Source organism: Colobus angolensis, unplaced genomic scaffold (genome assembly GCF_000951035.1).
Source record: "Colobus angolensis palliatus isolate OR3802 unplaced genomic scaffold, Cang.pa_1.0 Scaffold7, whole genome shotgun sequence".
In the NCBI taxonomy this organism is placed as follows: domain Eukaryota; kingdom Metazoa; phylum Chordata; class Mammalia; order Primates; family Cercopithecidae; genus Colobus; species Colobus angolensis.
This window is the reverse complement of record NW_012120709.1, coordinates 887,328-904,465: the sequence shown is the minus strand read 5'-3', so window position 1 is coordinate 904,465 and position 17,138 is coordinate 887,328. Positions and strand designations below refer to the sequence as shown.

Sequence of the window (17,138 nt, the reverse complement as noted above, 5' to 3'; positions counted from 1 at the left end):
CCAACCCCTGTATTCCCTGCCTCATCTACTTTCTGTCAAACCAAAAAACTGAAGGTTTTCCAAAATTCCTTCCTCTCCCTTAACCCCAACATCCAGACAGCCACTGCCTGTCAATCTGACCTTCTCAACATCTCTGCCAACCCTCTTTCTTATTCCTGTGCCAATCTCCAAGTTCATCATTAATAATTTCAATACAAGGACAAGAACTACTTTAAACATGTATATGATGTGCCAGGTATTGTACTAAATTCTCTCCATGTGTTATTTCATTCATTCCACATATAACACTAAGAGGTACATACTAATTCCCTCAACTTACAGGTGAGGAGAGAGATTCACAGAAGGTAAATCGCCGAGGCCACCAGGCAGGAGGAAGCAGAACCGGGATACGACACCAAATGTGTGTTCATTCCGCATTACAAGTTCTCGGCATCACGTACCCAGGTCATTCCAATAGCCTCCTTATCGATTTCCCTGACACTTGTCTTATTCCCACTTCCAAACCCACCCCTCTGACCCCAATGTATCTGGCACACTACCTTGAAAGATTGTTCCAATAGGGAAATCTAATCATGTCACTCCTCTGCACCAAAATTCCTCAATAATCAATTACAGGATGAAACTGACATTCTATCATATGATGTAGCAGGTACTACCTACCTATCCAACATTTCATGCTGCTCCCATCTCCCACTGGCAACCCTTTGAAGTTTAAGCTCCAGCAATACTTATGTACATATAGTTTCCAAGACATGCTAGCTCTCTCCAGCCTCTGGACCTTTGCTTGTCTTCCCTCTGCCTAGAAAGACGCATCTTACCATGTCTCTTGGGAAAATTCTTGGACAAGTGATAGCTCCAAAGCTACCTTCTGAGTAAAACTTTTCCTGCTGCAGCCCTGTAGGCCTAAGCCTCTTTCTCCAATGTCCCCACTCCATTTGTATGTATCTTCATTGCAGCAATTCTCACAGTAGATGGCAATTACTTATTTATACAAGACTCTAAACTCCTTAAAGGGAAAGATCATGTCTTCTCATCTGGGTCTCCCCAGAACAAAGCCCCATGCCTGGATGTCATAGGGGCTCAGATATTTAACCAATAAAAGAATACCTACATGAGCTCCATGAAATAAAAAATTTAGCCCATTTCACAACAGGACTATTAAGTAGTGCATTAAGGATATTACTATAGCATTATGGAAGTAAAAATTCTACCACTAACTACTGGCATGACCTTAAACAAATCGCTTTCCCTCCCTGAGCCTCAATATCCTCCTCTGTGAACTGAGAGAGCTGAACTAGATCATCTCTAGGCAGCCTTCACTCCTACAAATTCATGTAATGATGGCTCTATGTTTTATATGTACATACGGCACATCATTTCCCCAAAACAGTCTTTCTTCCCCAAGTTCATCTTTTCTTCCTATAAATGACATTCTCAAATATGAGTCATCCAGAGAGAAGTGTCATATTCACTTCTGACCTTTTTATCCTTTGCTATCCACATTTAATCAACTGCCGAGCTCATTTTTCTCAGTCTACAGTGAAATAAGAAAAAAATGAAGGCGGTGTGATATATATAAGCTGTGTGTATATCTATAAGCATATATACATGCTTATATACGTATATTAATACATCTATATGTGTATGTAAACAGATATATGCTATTAGAAGGTTCATAACTGCCCTTTTTGAAGCAATGGACTGTCAAGAATTACATCCCTCTTACTTTTTTGGTATTAAAATATGAAAAAAGGTGACGGCAGATGACACTGTTACTGCCCTTGCAATAGCAAAATACTGTAACTCTGTGACGGACCCCTAATTTTCATTAAGAAATGTCACATTTGTAAGAGTTACAAATCACAACCAAGCCCTAGTTTCTACACCAACAAGCTCCCCCATCCAATCCATTCTTCCGTGACCTCAGCCACTCTCTGGGTTCCAAGTCTCCCTGCCAGCCATTTAGACATCCTGAATGGCCTCTCAATATCTCTTGCCCCTGGCTCCTTCTCCTTTCAATCCATATTGTATTATGACCTGTCTTCCTCTGCCAGATTCAGGCTCCAGAGAGCAGAGAGTTCTGTGTGTTATATTCATGTGTTGCCTCCCCAGTGCCTTGAACCCTGCCCTGATACACAGAAGGAGTTCAGGACATGATTGTTGAGGAAACGAAGGGAGTACACAGACTGGTTCCTGAAGCTCAACTTTGATCATAAGGCTCTCCCTGTCACCCTTACCCCCAAAATCTCAGTTCTGTGGCTTCTCTGAACCTCTCTTCTGAAAATGGAGAAACTTTCATATCTGCCTCATAGGAATGTACGTGAAATAAACTGAAATTTATCCCTTACCTTCAGAGGATCAATACTGTAACTGAGATATAAACCCAAAGTTCAACAGCAAAAAAATTTTAAACAATAAAAACAAGCTATTAAAACTCTACACAAGATGAATTGCCAAATATTTAAACATAGATGAGTGTGGGTTGAACTGGTCTGCTCATTCACTCTACCATATTTCCTGAAAACGTGTTACAGTTCAGGCATTGGGACAAGTGCTGGATTACGAGAGTAAGGAGGACACAGTCCTCCCCTCGGGGTAACTGATCTGAAAGACTTAATGGAACAAGCGCATTCAAATAGGAATAAAATTTTAATATAAAATGAATAAAACTTCAAATAAAAATATATTTCCAAAGGAAAATGATATATTTGGATAAGTAATAAAGGAACAGATCTCAACAAGCATGAAAACTATTGAATTCCCCTTTCACTGAAGTAAGAGAGAGATGAGTTATATGCACATTTAGCAAGAACCATGACATCCTTCCCTAAAGTGGTTTAAAGATTCCCTCACAGTTTAACCAGTCTTAAAAGCCCTCAAAAATAGATAGGAAGTTTTACAAAGGAGACAGCTTCTTCCTTGCTACAGTCCTAAATTACTTCTTTTAACTTCTAAATTATTTGCAAAAAGAGATAAAAACGAAAGCAGAGAAGGAAAAAAGAAATGAGATTCTGAGAAAGGGGAGAAAAAAGTATTTAGGAATCAGAGAAAAATGGGAAATAAGTGGTATAATTCTGAAGTTCCCACACATTTAGGTATGACGCTCTCAGAGAGAATCCCATATTAGAGTAAAACTGTCTATTAACACCTTAGCAAAAGATGATTAAAAATAAGGCATCTATCAACAGACAATCGATAATCCAATATGATGATTTTAAAAACAAGATTAGAGAATAAACATCTGAATTATACAAAAGAGCTAAAGATGAGAAATGTAAGAACATTTTGCTTTTCCAACAAAAGTGCCAGTAAAAGGACTTACCAACTTTTTCCCTGATGCTACTGGTTGCCTCCACCGTCAAAGCAGATGTTTCATGCCTTCCAGAATAGAGCTGAAAGTCTGGGGAAAAGTAGGTGGCGTCTTCCAGAACCTGGACAGGACTACTGGGGCTATAACAAGCAGGAGGGGGGCCTGGGGGAAAGAAAGCGAAGTGAATATGAGTGCCAATCAAGTCCTCCTTCCTTCCTGCATGACTCACAAGAACCCACCAGGCATTCTCCCACAGTGTTTCAACTTGGCAGAGGGAGCTCTGTCTTTTTGATTCATAAAATTCCAAAGTTACTATTCAGAATTATCACAAGTCCAGCCACCCACCAAAATGACCCGTGAGGTCAACATAACAGTCCTCAAGACACACCGAGTGAAGGCACGAATGCTCTAATGCTCTCACACAACCTGGCAGCAGCACCAGTGAAAAGTCAAGTCCTCTGTGGGACTGAATGTGCCACAAAATTCTGAATGGTCAAGGTTGGGGACAGAAGGGAGGGAAGCAGGGAGGCCACTGAAGGAAAGCTAAAATGGGAAGAGCAGCTGTCTCTTAAAATATATAAAAGATACAGAAAGGAGTGGTCATTCTGCCACACCATGTGTTAGCAAGAGAATGTGCTCTCTGCCCCACTCAAAGACTTCTGGAGTCTCATGTTACAACGTGGAGCTGGGGCTATGGGGTCTGGTCTTCTGCCAAGCACTGGCCTTTCAGGTTCACTTTATCTGCTTTACATACACACTGGAGTGTGCTTCCTGTTCCAATTAAACGTGACACTGTATTCAGTCCTTCAGTCACTGAACATGAGATAGTACTACAGTAACACTGATACCACACACACAACATCTGTGGGAACATTCGGCAGGACGGGCCCAGGCTGTTTTCCCTCTCTGCACTGATTCCTCTGCGTGGGCACCAAGTTTAAGGCTCTTTTCAGCTAAAGTAACTTCTTTTACTCTGGGGAAAGAATCATACTACTTTTTAAAAAATTAACATCCTTGCCCAAAAGATAACTTCATTAAAAGAAAAATCCTGTTTTTCAGCTATGGCTTCCAACTGGTAATTTGAAATTTCTCACTAGGTTTGTTATCTCCCCATTTCCCACAAGGCCATAGTTAGTAGTAAGTGACTAATTATTGATACCAAATGACCATAAGATGGGAATGTCCTCATCTTCTTCCGGAGTGTCTTTGCCTCAACATATGAAACAGTATTTGTGTGCATGCTCACATGTATTACAGGCACATTTTGGACTAGAAAGAAAAAGGATCTGACAACAATTTTTTTCCTATGTATTTAAAATAATGTAGTTGTAATGCCCACTTTAAAGATGAACATAAACCGAGTATGGATGATACTATTTGAAGATCAGTCTAAGACTTCAGTTCCAATGCATTACAGTATCTGCCAGCCTTCTCCTTTTGGCCAACCTGGAAAGACTAACCTGAAAAGAAACTCAGCCCCTTTCTGGGCATCATCCTCTACATCTATAAATCTAGAAGTCTAGGGCTAAAATTAGGAATCATGGATGACCTGGATGCAAAGGCAAGTCCTAATCTGGCTTCCTCTTTCAGGCAGGTGGAAAAACGGTGGAAAACGAAAAAGATGCAAGATGCAATTCTGGCTGCACATTAAACTCACCTGAGAAACTTTTAAAATCTCTGTACCCAGGCCCCACCCAGACCTATTCAATCAGAAGCTCTGAGTATAGGGCCCAGGCACCTGTATTTTATAAAGCTCTCCCAACGATTCCAATGTGCAGCAAAACTTGGGAAGCTCTAAGCAAGAGGGAGAACAACAACAACAAAAACAAACCACAAAACACCTTTCTGTGCCTTCATCCCCATCCCTCTCACCAAATCAGAGTAGGAGAGGAGTTGAGAGTGCATATGCTTCAATCAAAGAAAGTGTGGTGTTTTCTTAAAATAGACACTGAGTCAGGAATGCCATGTGCCAGCATACTACAACTTCGGGTGATTCTATCCACTCACATGACTAAGAATGTTAAATGAAAACAGAGCAAACTGATAATAAAACTGAGATCCAACTACAATATATATATGTGTGTGTGTGTGTGTGTGTGTATATATATGAATATGCATATAAAGAAGAGTGTAGGGATGTGTGTGTGTGCGTGTGTGCTCTCAATGTGGAGCTCAGTATGGATCCCAGCACTAAGCCATTCACAGTCACTACATCGGTATGAGTTACTTTTCCACGTCTTATCTCATGGCCTGCCAATTGAGAGTGGATTTAAGAACTCCAGACCACAGAACACTACAGAGGGCAATCCTTGAAGCAGGGCTGGAGCACAGAGGACAGCAAAGATATACCTTCGTCCTTCACCATTGTTTCCTCAACGTTATGAAAGAACTGAAGCATTTCACACACCTCCACACACATCTGAATTCACACTGAAGGACAGGATGCCTAACTGTCAAGACATGTCAAAGATCACTTAGGACTTCTTCACACATACCCAGGGTCCCGCATGCCACTGAGTTACACTCCCACTGCTGCCGACCACTCCTCAGTGCTGAAGAAAGGCTGGAGAGCAAAGCAGATGAAAACAGACCGGGCAGACAAACATGCCAGGTACCATTCACTCCTCCGAAGCCAAGAGACAACTGGCTGAGCTATCCCAGCACTGACACAGCCTGAAGGAGTCACTTTAACTGCTAGCTTTCTCACTTGAAAGGCAAGGAAATGTGACAGTAATGTGAGTCACAGAGTCTACCCCGGATTCCAGGGCCACACAACAAAAATCTAACGGAGGTTGCAGTTCCACCCTACATGTGCCTAATCCTTCCCCGCCTATTTCAGTTCACTGTCTTCACTGGGAATTCCTGCAACACAAATTGAGTCTACTTTCTTAGGGAAAATGCAGAGCACGTGATCTAAGCGACAAGGTCAAGGATATCCAAAATGAGGAATTGGAAAGAAACCTATGGCATGAGAGGGAATCTGTCCACAGGCCAATAATACAACAGGCTCAAACATGTCAAAAGTTCATGGCCAGGAGTGAGAGCTGGGAGAAACCACAGAAGCCTCCCAGATACCACTACCACCCAGAAAGCCCCTGCAGAGCCTGGCTTGGTCCCAGGGACTGAGCAACCGTGCCAGTTTTTTAGGGGAGCCCACAGCCTGCCAAGGACCCCACTGGCTCTACAGTGTGTTCTGTGTACAGTGTAAGCTGCCTGTAGGTGCTTCATAAAGACCATTCCCATACAAGCACTTCTGGCCATTGTAAGTAACTTTTAGATATTTCTTTCAGCGCCAGAATCTTATCTAAGAATCACCACTCACACAGCTTTAGTCTGCACAGGGAAAGTGGCAAAAGCAACGGAAAACGAGCTAAGGTCTGAGCAAAGGAGTCAGCTCTCTGGGGAGTCTCCCACTGGGGAGGAGAAAGTACAGCGCCTAGGGCCCTTAACCTGAAGAAAACCTAAAGATCTGTTTTTGCTGCACTCAACAAAGGATGAAATTCTAACATTCTAGTTTAAGGGTACAACATTTCTGCCTTATATTGCCTATGACCCATTTCACCAAGAATGGCTCCTTTTTCTTAAAATCTGCACATCATTTGTCAACATGAAAACTCCTTTGCTTCTCTCTCTCTGAGCGTGACTGCTTTTTTGGCTTGCTTTTCTGAAGCACTGAAAACTTCCTTCCCATATGGTTTTATGCATTACTTTCTTTGTAACAGAGGCCTTTCGGTAATGTGACTCTGAGCAAGACTGGTTTCCCTATTCAAGAGTGGCAATAACAAGGGCTTCATTGTTGAAGGAAAAAAAATGAATTAAGGTAAATGAAGTGAGGTGTCTCGAGGAGGCAAGAGGAGCAACAGAAACCATAATAGGCCACTCCTCTGCTTCACCTGCCACTGGAACGACTAATTCCCGAGGGTCAGTTCCTGAATCTGTCCACAGGCCAATAATACAACAGGCTCAAAGTCTCCATGAGTTTTAAACTCTGGAGGACGTGAAACTGTCATTCCACTATCATAACACACAACTAGGAAATCACTTGTCCTTAAATTCCACTTCCGGCATACCACTCCCTTACACATAATGATTTAGGCTATAACTTCAGGGTGGAATTTTTGTAGTTTTCAAGGCTGTTTCTAAACAGGGCACCCCTCTATCTGTGCATAGTCCTGCTGGTCCCCTCAGCACCCCAGCATCCTGTGAGCACGTCATCCTCATTCTCCAAGTGTCATCTTCTGGCTTCACATGCACCCCTAACTACTCTAAAGTGCATCCTAGTAAATGCACCTCTGCAGTTTACCTCCTCTAGAACGCCTCTCAACACCACCCCCAATGCCCTGACTGGTCTCCCTTCCCTCAAGTGTCACCACAGTTATGATCTGAGGCACACAAAACTTGGTACTTAAATTTCACCTGCCTAGTGTTTTGCCGCAGTCATTTAATAGGCTGGTGTTATGGCCCTGGTGAAGTCATTAGCCCTTTGAAGACAAGCAGTGTACTGTGTACTTGCTAATTTATGGAAGCATGTAGCATGTAAGACATATGCTTCTTACTATGTGCTGACTGATGGCAAGAACACGGCGTTATTCTCTGGAATGGTCTCATTACCAAGTAAGAGTTAAAGAAAAATCAAAGATCGCTCCAAAGCCAGTCTCTACGAGAGTTTCAGATAATTCCTTGTACCTTTCAGTTCCATAAGATGAGGGGGCCCTTACTCTCCCCTATGCAGCAAATACTAGTGCTTTCAACTCTCCAGCCAGCGACCCATTCCTCAAAGAGACCACTAACTGCAAAACAACTCCCAGGTGTTATGTCACCGACGTGCAAAGCTTTCTGCCAGCTACATGTAAACCAAAACCTCCTAATGATTTAAAAACAATTTCACTGTCTAGATTACAATAACCTCCCATAACTTTATAACAGAGATTTTAACCACAGCAACAAACAATTCTGTGGCTTCTATCTTACCTTTCAAAGAGCTAAGGAATTTGCTGAGTGTGCCAGCGGCCTCAAAGTTAAATGTAAGCCATCAAGCCTTCTGATTCTGGCAGAACTCGAGGTTTTTCTAGGGAGTTGAATACTCTGCTCAAGGAGAAGGATACCCCGGAAACAATGTTTTTAAAAGGGCTGGAGAACCTATGACCAGTACCTGAAAAATAAGGGCCAGCCTGTTTAGGAGTCCTCATGTGAAACCAAGCCAGCTCATCTGGATTAGCTGATTCACAATCTTAAGGGCAGTACTGACAGGCGGCAGTGCCTCCTCCAAACACCTACATGCAACACATGTTTTTAAAAAGGACACAGTATCGGGCGTGGTGGCTCACGCCTGTAATCCCAGCACTTTGGGAGGCTGAGGCAGGTGGATTACTTGAGGTCAGGAGTTTGAGACCAGCCTGGCGTGGTGAAACCCGATCTTTACTAAAAATACAAAAATTAGCCAGGCTTGATGGCAGGCGCCTATAATTTCAGCTATTCGGGAGGCTGAGGCAGGAGAATAGCTTGAACCCAGGAGGCAAAGGTTGCAGTGAGCCAAGATTGCGCCACTGCACTCCAGCCTGGGTGACAGAGCTAGACTCCGTCTCAAAAAACAAAAAAAATACAAAAACCAAAAAAAAGAAAACAATAAGCTCCACCACTAAACTAAAAGCACTCCATGGAATACGCTTTCTCACTGTCTTTTCCCCCAAGCAACCATTACCTGAAACCCAAGGTTTGGAGTTGGGGGTTAAGGGGTGGGGTTTACAAGATTCCCAACCCCTACATGTCAGGTCTTTCGAATGGGCATCAAACTTGAATTCTAAACCCTGGACCAATCCATATGTTCCAGAAAACAAGTGAAATCAAAACCCCAACACCTATTTAATTTAGATTCTCTCACTGAAAGTGGAATGTGTGTTGAATAACTTCAAACTCGTCTGAAGTTTAATTCTGCAATGCTTACTTAAAAATATCTTTGAGATATTATCAATATAAACCAAAATGCAGAGCACATGCTTAACCTTTAAAGTAACAATTGAGTCCAAGAGATCACTGTGATTGGAGCTATAAATAGCAAGAAATGAGTAAGACTGTCCTTGGCCCTTAGGATTTTATGATTTGGCTCCAGAGACCAACGTGCACACAACTACCCATTTTGATTGCAAAGTTAAGTGCTCTATTAAAGGAACAAACTGCTTTGGAGGTCCATGAGTAATCACTACTACCTCTTGACTGACGGAAGGGACATAGAGCTTCAGTGACAAGGAGAAAGAGATATGTGGGCTGATACTGAATCGAAGGGAAAATGAGGAGGATGTTAATCCACTGTGGGGTGCGGAGAAGGTGGTAGTGAGGGAAGATTGGCCCAACATGGGAAAAGGAAAAGCATAGGACTGGGTCATGAAAGTGTTGTCTCTTTAAGGAATAGAGAGTTCAGTGTAGCTTGGTTATGGGTAAGGAGAAGGATGAAGCTATACCTATAGACTCAGAGTATTTACTGGCAGGAGGAGGGAGTTAAAAGCATTAGTACATTATTTTCCTGACATGTTAGCACTGGAAAATAAACTAGAGATTAGGTAGTTCAACTTCCAACTATTACCTACCATATTCCCTTCCTGACAGTCACCTAAGTAAATCCTTTCAATGTTAGAGAACACTGAACTCACTGTCTAACTCTAGGGGCAGGTCTGTCTACCTTCCATTACAGAAGCCAAAAGGTCCCCTCCCTGTTCCAGCAGTTAGAATGACCTAGGCTCAGTCAACTGGATGTGCACTGAATCTTGAGGAAATGATGCAAAGACAAAAAGGTGTTGATAAACTACCTGCGATAGCACTATCCCCTGGAGTCCAGGAGCAGCAGCAGTCTCTATAGTGACCTCATCCTAACAAGACAAGTAGCGTATCTCTGGCTGGGTTCCCACTGTCTACCTGCCTAGATTCCTGCCCATTTTCTGAGCCTTCCAATTAATTTGTGAGCTGCCCAATATATATTTACAATAAATGTCTCTTTTGCTTAAGTTAGCCAATGTCACTTTATGCTTCTTACAATCAAGAATCTCTGATAGATTTATTTTTTAAAGCAATTGTTCTGATTCTCATTCTAGTACAGCATTCCGTTTTGTATCTTAAGTACTACATAACTTAGCACTATCTGCCTGGAATTATAGTAACTCATGTACATTGCCCTACCTATCCTTGGCACCACCTTGTGCAAATACCTGTGAGAAATACTTGCAGTTCCCCCATGGTTTCTTCATCTAGAGGGCCTGTCTACCCTTATAAATCTATGAAACTTTTACTTTGGCACATACTAAACGCTAAAATATATAGTAATTATGAGAAAGTCTTTTGAAGCTCTATTTTAGTGCCACTTCCTCCAGGGAGTCATCTTTTCCTCCTCCCCCCAATTTCTATATGCTACTCAGTGCTCCCCAAGCATTCTATGCATACTGATGCCATAATGTATTAAATTGCCTATGTATTTAGTTTCTTTCCCACCCCTCCCCCTTAACTCATAAAGAGACTGTGTCTTATTCACCTTTGTGTTTCCAGTTACTAGCAGAAATAAGATCACAGCAAGTACTCAATTTTTATTTTACATATGAATCGTCTGCATATGTTCCTACTACCTAAGAGTTTCTGGCACATCATGGGGACTCAACAAATACATTAGCTTAACAGATATATTAAGATACATTTTAAAATAACTAGTTATAAGCATGTTCTTACTACAGAACTTAGCTCAAAGTCAAGTTTGCCTTTTTTAAGGCCTCTCAAACTACTCAGGAAACTAAGGAACCTATTGGGGGAAAAAGAGAAAGCCACTTAGTGCTGAAACAGGTTAATTACAAGGGTACTGTGATCAGTTGCACAAAGGCTTTGTACATAATGTTAGAAAACAACCACACAGGGATTCTGTAGCTTGAGCACAAACTCACACTTAAGAGAAAGGTGCGCTCCCCTCCTCCTCGGCCCCCACAGGCAGGTCCTGAGCCCACAGGACTGTGCCCTAAATGCGGCCCTTGCTTGGGCTTCCTCCACAGGTCTGGGTACCGGAGCAGAGGCAGGAGTCCTCCCTTCTCACTTGCCGTAAATACAAAAAGGAATATTCCCAGTCCCACCTCTCACACAGAGTCACAGTGAGAATGCAGTGACAGTATCCATAATAAAAAAGCTTTCTCTGCAAAAATAATTTTTAAAATTTAGCCTTTAACATAAAATTCAAAGGTCCTTAAATATCTTGACTCAAATTGTAGTATTTATTTTATGTTGATATATTTGTTGCTTAACTTATCTCAAACAAAAAGACTGAAAGTACCTGAACTCCAGAGATTTTTTTCCTCAGATAAGTTTTAATAAATAAACCCTGTATTTAATTAAGTGACTGAAATTCAAATAATCTTTCATCATAACCTGTTTGTTTATACCTATCTAGAAGTTAAGTATCTCAGGACCACAGTAGTATTCTTTTGGGTGACTCTGGCACACACTGTGGTCCCACTGAGAGTGAACAAGTATTACTAGCGTGTAATACTCACCGCAATCAGTAAGTACTTAATATTTTTTGAACAAAGGAAAACAAACAGGATAGAAAGCTTTAAAATAACCCCCCAGACATGAAATGACAATTATGTCTGCATAATTATGCTCTGCAAAGCTCTCTTTCTCACCGCTACTAAGAGAAAGGAGCAGTTCAAATATTTCCTGTCTGCCACGGATTCCTCCAGCTTTCCGGATCCCATTAGTGTGTATTGTTGCAGATGAGTGACACTGGGATGTCTGTCAGGCAGCGGCATCCCACAGGGACTGGGACTCTCTCAAGAGGCAAGCACATTGCTTCTAATCACACTCAGCCAGCTCCTAAATCAATATGTGCTCATGACTGAATTATGTAATTTAAAGCAACCAACATCTCCAAGAAACTAAATATCACTTAAGTAATAAAGAGTATAACCAATAAGAGCAGGAGCTACCATTTATTGAGTGCTTACTAGTGCCAGGATGTTATAAAAATTGTATTATTTATCACCACTCACTCCCATTTTGTTGATAGTGATACTGAGCTCACAACGGTTACATAATGCCCAGAGTTACAAAACCAGCCAGCAACACAGCCACTCCAACAGAAAAGCTCTTTTGACTACACCATTCTGCCCTCCAAAGACCCCTCAATAATGCAAACTAATTCTAAGTCTTTTTTCCCCACCAAATTTCTTAGATTAAAATTAGGAGAGCTTTAATGAAATGTTCTTAACTTGTGGATAAAGGGGAAAGTTCCTGGGAAAGTTTATTTCTCTGCATGTATGAGGCAGAGAAAGATCCAGAACCATTTTCTTTGTGTTCTTTTTTTATTTTTTATAAAAGCTTCAGGGAATAACAGTGCACTCCCTGCCAAACACCAGAACACCAAGACAATTGATGAAACCACCCTTCCTCATCACTTCCATCTGGCTGCATATTATTTTCTTTTTTTGCACATTATTTTCATGACCATGTTGCTACTTTAACAATGAATCCCAAACCTACAATGTGTCAGAAACACTCATGGAGCTTGTTAAAAACATCACTTCCAAGTCCCCACATCAGACCTGCAACACTGGCTTCACCACAAGCATAGACCAGAAATGATGTTTTTGGACCATCTTTCACAGACAATTTGAATGCAGTCAGGTTTGGGAAGTTTGCACTTCTCTGCCAATATAAGCTCTTATACAACAAACATGTACATTCCTGAAAAGTTGTGGTAAACTGAAATTTTGTAAATCAATCACATTTTAAGTACAAAATGTGTTGGATTTAATAAACCCAAAAAATAATGGATAAGTAAAGACATTAAACTCTTTCTAAAACTAAACAATCTGCAGTAACTCCTTTAGTAATGTGAAGAATACTTCCTACAATTTGTTACTTTTCAATAAATTCAGATTTAAAGTCAGTAGTTTCAGTGTCCTAGCTTTTATACGTGCAAACCAGAATGACTGGATATGAGAATACGGCTATTTCAGTCACATCTAAAATACCGTTAAACAGAAACAAGGTGATTACATTAATAACAAAAAAATACACTCATTTCAACAACATGATGAGATAAAGCTGTGAAAATGCCTAGCATACCATACATAAATGCTTGATAAATCTGAAATTCAAAAATCTTCTGCTAAGAATGGCGGGGTAATTCTCATGAAGTTGTTATGAGGATTTAAGTGAGTTAATGTGAACCAACTACACACTAGTTGGTTATAGTGGCCAACTGCAGCCAAAAAGTCCCAGTAATACAAGCAGCGATCTAGTTACAGGGAAGGAAGACACAGAAAGTAACATTACTGAGCATGACATGCTACAAGCATTATCTCAGGTAACCTCATGTTCCTGAGACTTAGGTTTCTTTTTCTCCTTTGTGCTATACAAAAACAGGAATGACAGGCCCTGGGTCACAGGGCTCATAGCTATAAGGCTAAGAGGCAAACTCAATTTTGACTGCTCCAAAGCATTCACAAAACAACAACAACAACAAAAACAGATACATGTGACAGTAGGAGTTACAAAGGATCATGGGTCATTGACAGCAAAAGGCAGAATTATTCACTCATTCATTTGTCCATTCAGTCATTCATTCCACAAAGATATATGACACTCAGCATCTGCCATGGGCAAGACAGTGCTAGATATAAGACCCAAATCTGAAAGTCTATCAAGAGAGACAAACACATAAAGCAGAAAATTGTCAAACAGTGCAGAAATAACAGGTTCAAGGAAGTGTGGAGTGGTGAGCTGGGATATCAGTGCCCACGTTCATCTCAAAGCACACACACCGGATCTAGAACTGTGCTTGTGGCTACACCTACCTCTTTCTCCTCTCTGACCTTCTTGTTTTGGCTCATGATACCCCTTAAAAAATGTGCCTAAAGCAACAGAGCTTCTCCCTAGATCTAGAAGGTTGTGCACACATAAATAACCCCTAATTTATCATCAGCCATGATGCCGAGAGGGAGACTAAGAGGGAAACATGCTGCAAAATAAAATTTTCTAGGGACAAATCAACTACAGGCAAATGGACGTAACCAAACACTGCTGGGAATTTTCTATGTGGAGGGCATTGTTCTGGTTTGAACAATTTGTATTAACTCACTCAATCCCTGTAACAACTGTATGAAGATTATCCCCATTGCTCAGATGAGGACACTAAAGCACTGAGAGTAACTTGACTGGTGCCACATCATCAGTAAAGAACAAAACTATGATTCAAGCCCAGCTAGCCTGGCTCCAGAGTCTATGGCTTTTGCCACTGTAGCAACAGTGCTCAAACTTTTTGGTTTTAGGATCCTTTCACACTCTAAAACTTACTGAGGACCCACTGAGTTACTGTTAATGTGAACTAAATCAATATTTAATGCATTTGAAACTAAAGCTTAGAAAGTACATGTTAATTCATGTAAAAAAAAAAGCAATAATAAACCCATGATAGGTTACATAAAATAGTTTTATGAAATGAAGTTTTAAAACAAAGTGAAAATGGTTTTTTATAATTTTGCAAATTTCTTTAATATCTGGCTTAATATAAGACAGCTGGATTCTCATATCTGCTTCTGTTTTCAATCTGTTGTTATATAATTTTTGATTGAAGTAAATGAAGAATATCTGTCCTCATACAAATATGTAGTTGCCAAAAGAAAGAGCATTTTAATAGCCTCTTCAGATAATTTTGACTATTCTGTGAAACCACACCAAAACTCAACAACTGGCATTTTCTTAAAGGCAATTGCAACACAAAATATGAAACCCTGACAGTAGTCTTTTCATGGATGCTCCTCCGTACTGTATTACATTAAAATCTATTGGCCTATCTTTCACTTTGAAGAGAGTTGTTATTTTCTACATATGCATGTAACATCATATGTGGTCATCTGGAAAACAATGGTTCAATGAATTATAGAGATCTTCCATATATCGAAACATTTCAAGTGTATAATATCAACAAAATCCCATTTGTTAATATATCATGGATCTCAATCATCAGAAAAGTCTTTTACATATTGGGAAGTTGTCCAGTTCACGGTGGCAGATACAAGTTTCCCAAAATTCCAAAATCCAAGTTTCACTTGAAAGCTTGGGTTTTATCAAATTCAGCAAATAGTAGTTTTTCTTGAAGTGACAAGTTCCCTTTATTTATTCTGGAGAAAATATCTACCTAACGCCCAAGTCAGAATAACCACAGTTTGTCAGTTGTTCTTTCAAGTAAATATGCATTCCATGAGAAAAGCATCTAGTTTCATATTTATATCCCAATTCCATCACACAAGGGTTTTTTTTTCAGTTCACAGCGGAAGTACTTTATGTATCTTCCCATTTCATCACACAGGATGTTAAAAAGACATACTCAAGATTTGAGATTTAATATAATCTTCTGTACTGCCTCAACTAGAACGTTCCTAAGTGGAAATGGGCTTTTTTGTTATTCTGAGTGTGTGACTAATTGACTGACTGCTACCACTGTCTTGATTCATGGTTGAGAGTATGTCTTAGTATTATTATGAAGATTTTTTTATTCTTTTTTTATTTTTTGAGACGGAGTCTCGCTATGTCACCAGGCTCGAATGCAGTGGCGTGATATCAGCTCACTGCAACCTCCACCTCCCAAGTTCAAGAGACTCTCCTGCCTCAGCCTCCTGAGTAGCTGGGACTACAAACATGCACCACCACACCCAGCTAATTTTTGTATTTTTAGTAGAGACGGGGTTTCACACGTTGGCCAGGATGGTCTCGATCTCCTGACCTCGTCATCCACCTTAGCCTCTCAAAGTGCTGGCATTTCAGGCGTGAACCACCGTGCCCGGCCTATTATGAAGATAGTTTTTAGGTCTCAGAGACCTCCTACCTCAAGGTTCCATGGAACACACTTTGAGAAACATTGTTCTAAATGACACATCCTCTCCCATGGGGAAAGTCCAAAAGATGTAAAAGTTACAGAAGACTTTTAAGATGAAAATGCTGACAATCAATTATAACCGAGAATGAGTTATCTCCTTGCCCAGACAAAGGAAGATGGCCATGGCCCATGGAAGTCAGTGAAACCTGAAGACACACAGATCCCTTTGATATAAAGCACTGCTTGAACTCTATTAGTCAGGCGAATGGACCTCTGTTGATTAAAGAAAATGCATCCGGAGAGAGCTAGATGCCCACTCAGAAAACACCTGCACAAGAATGCACCTTCGGGTCCTTGAGGAATTCTTATAAAGGGGAATATAAGTCAACAATGATTATTTCACTAGGGAAAAAAAAAGGTTCCATGAGATTAGTTTTAGGTGAGGAGAAAAGAAATTGCAATAACTTGCCCAGCAGGAAGTCAGGTGATCCTGGACAAAGGGAAGGATGTTAAGACATGATGACTGAAGGGGAAAGAGAATGATGTTGTCAAGCCAAAAGACCACACTATTAGAAAGATTTAAAGAACAAAAGAAGATAGAGGAGAAAATATCCACTAAGCAGGAAGAAAGGACATGCCATACTTTGTTTTTGTTTGGCAAATCTGCTTTTTAAACAATGTAAGAATCCTGGCTGTGCTGTTGACGAGCTATGTGAACACAAGCAAATGCTTTAATTTCTTGGTACCCATTGCCTTATTAGTAAGTGAGAATAATAATACGGCCTACTATATAGGGCTGTTATGCAGATTAATTGAAACAACAGAAAGGGCTATTAACAGTGTTACAAGTACATAGGAATTTTTCAGTAAATTTTAGTTTCTGTTCATGAAGACGGGAAAATATAACAGGAATCACCCCCGTAAAGTTCACTTTCAAGAGATGATCACATCAGTGAGCTTTTTTTTTTTTTTTTTTTTTTT

At 40.6% G+C, this 17,138-nt stretch overlaps 1 protein-coding gene across 3 annotated transcripts in view; it reads right to left on the bottom strand.

Moving 5' to 3' along the window:
- Window positions 1-17,138, bottom strand: part of AMOTL1 (angiomotin like 1) — a 171,581-nt gene that overhangs the window by 79,488 nt on the left and 74,955 nt on the right. For 2 of the 3 annotated variants that reach the window (XM_011926574.1, XM_011926575.1), the window contains one exon: window positions 3,323-3,472. The exons of the other annotated variant lie outside the window; for it this stretch is intronic. In XM_011926574.1, coding sequence (XP_011781964.1) covers window positions 3,323-3,472 — 150 coding nt within the window. The remainder of the gene's footprint in view (window positions 1-3,322; window positions 3,473-17,138) is intronic. 3 annotated transcript variants of the gene reach the window in all.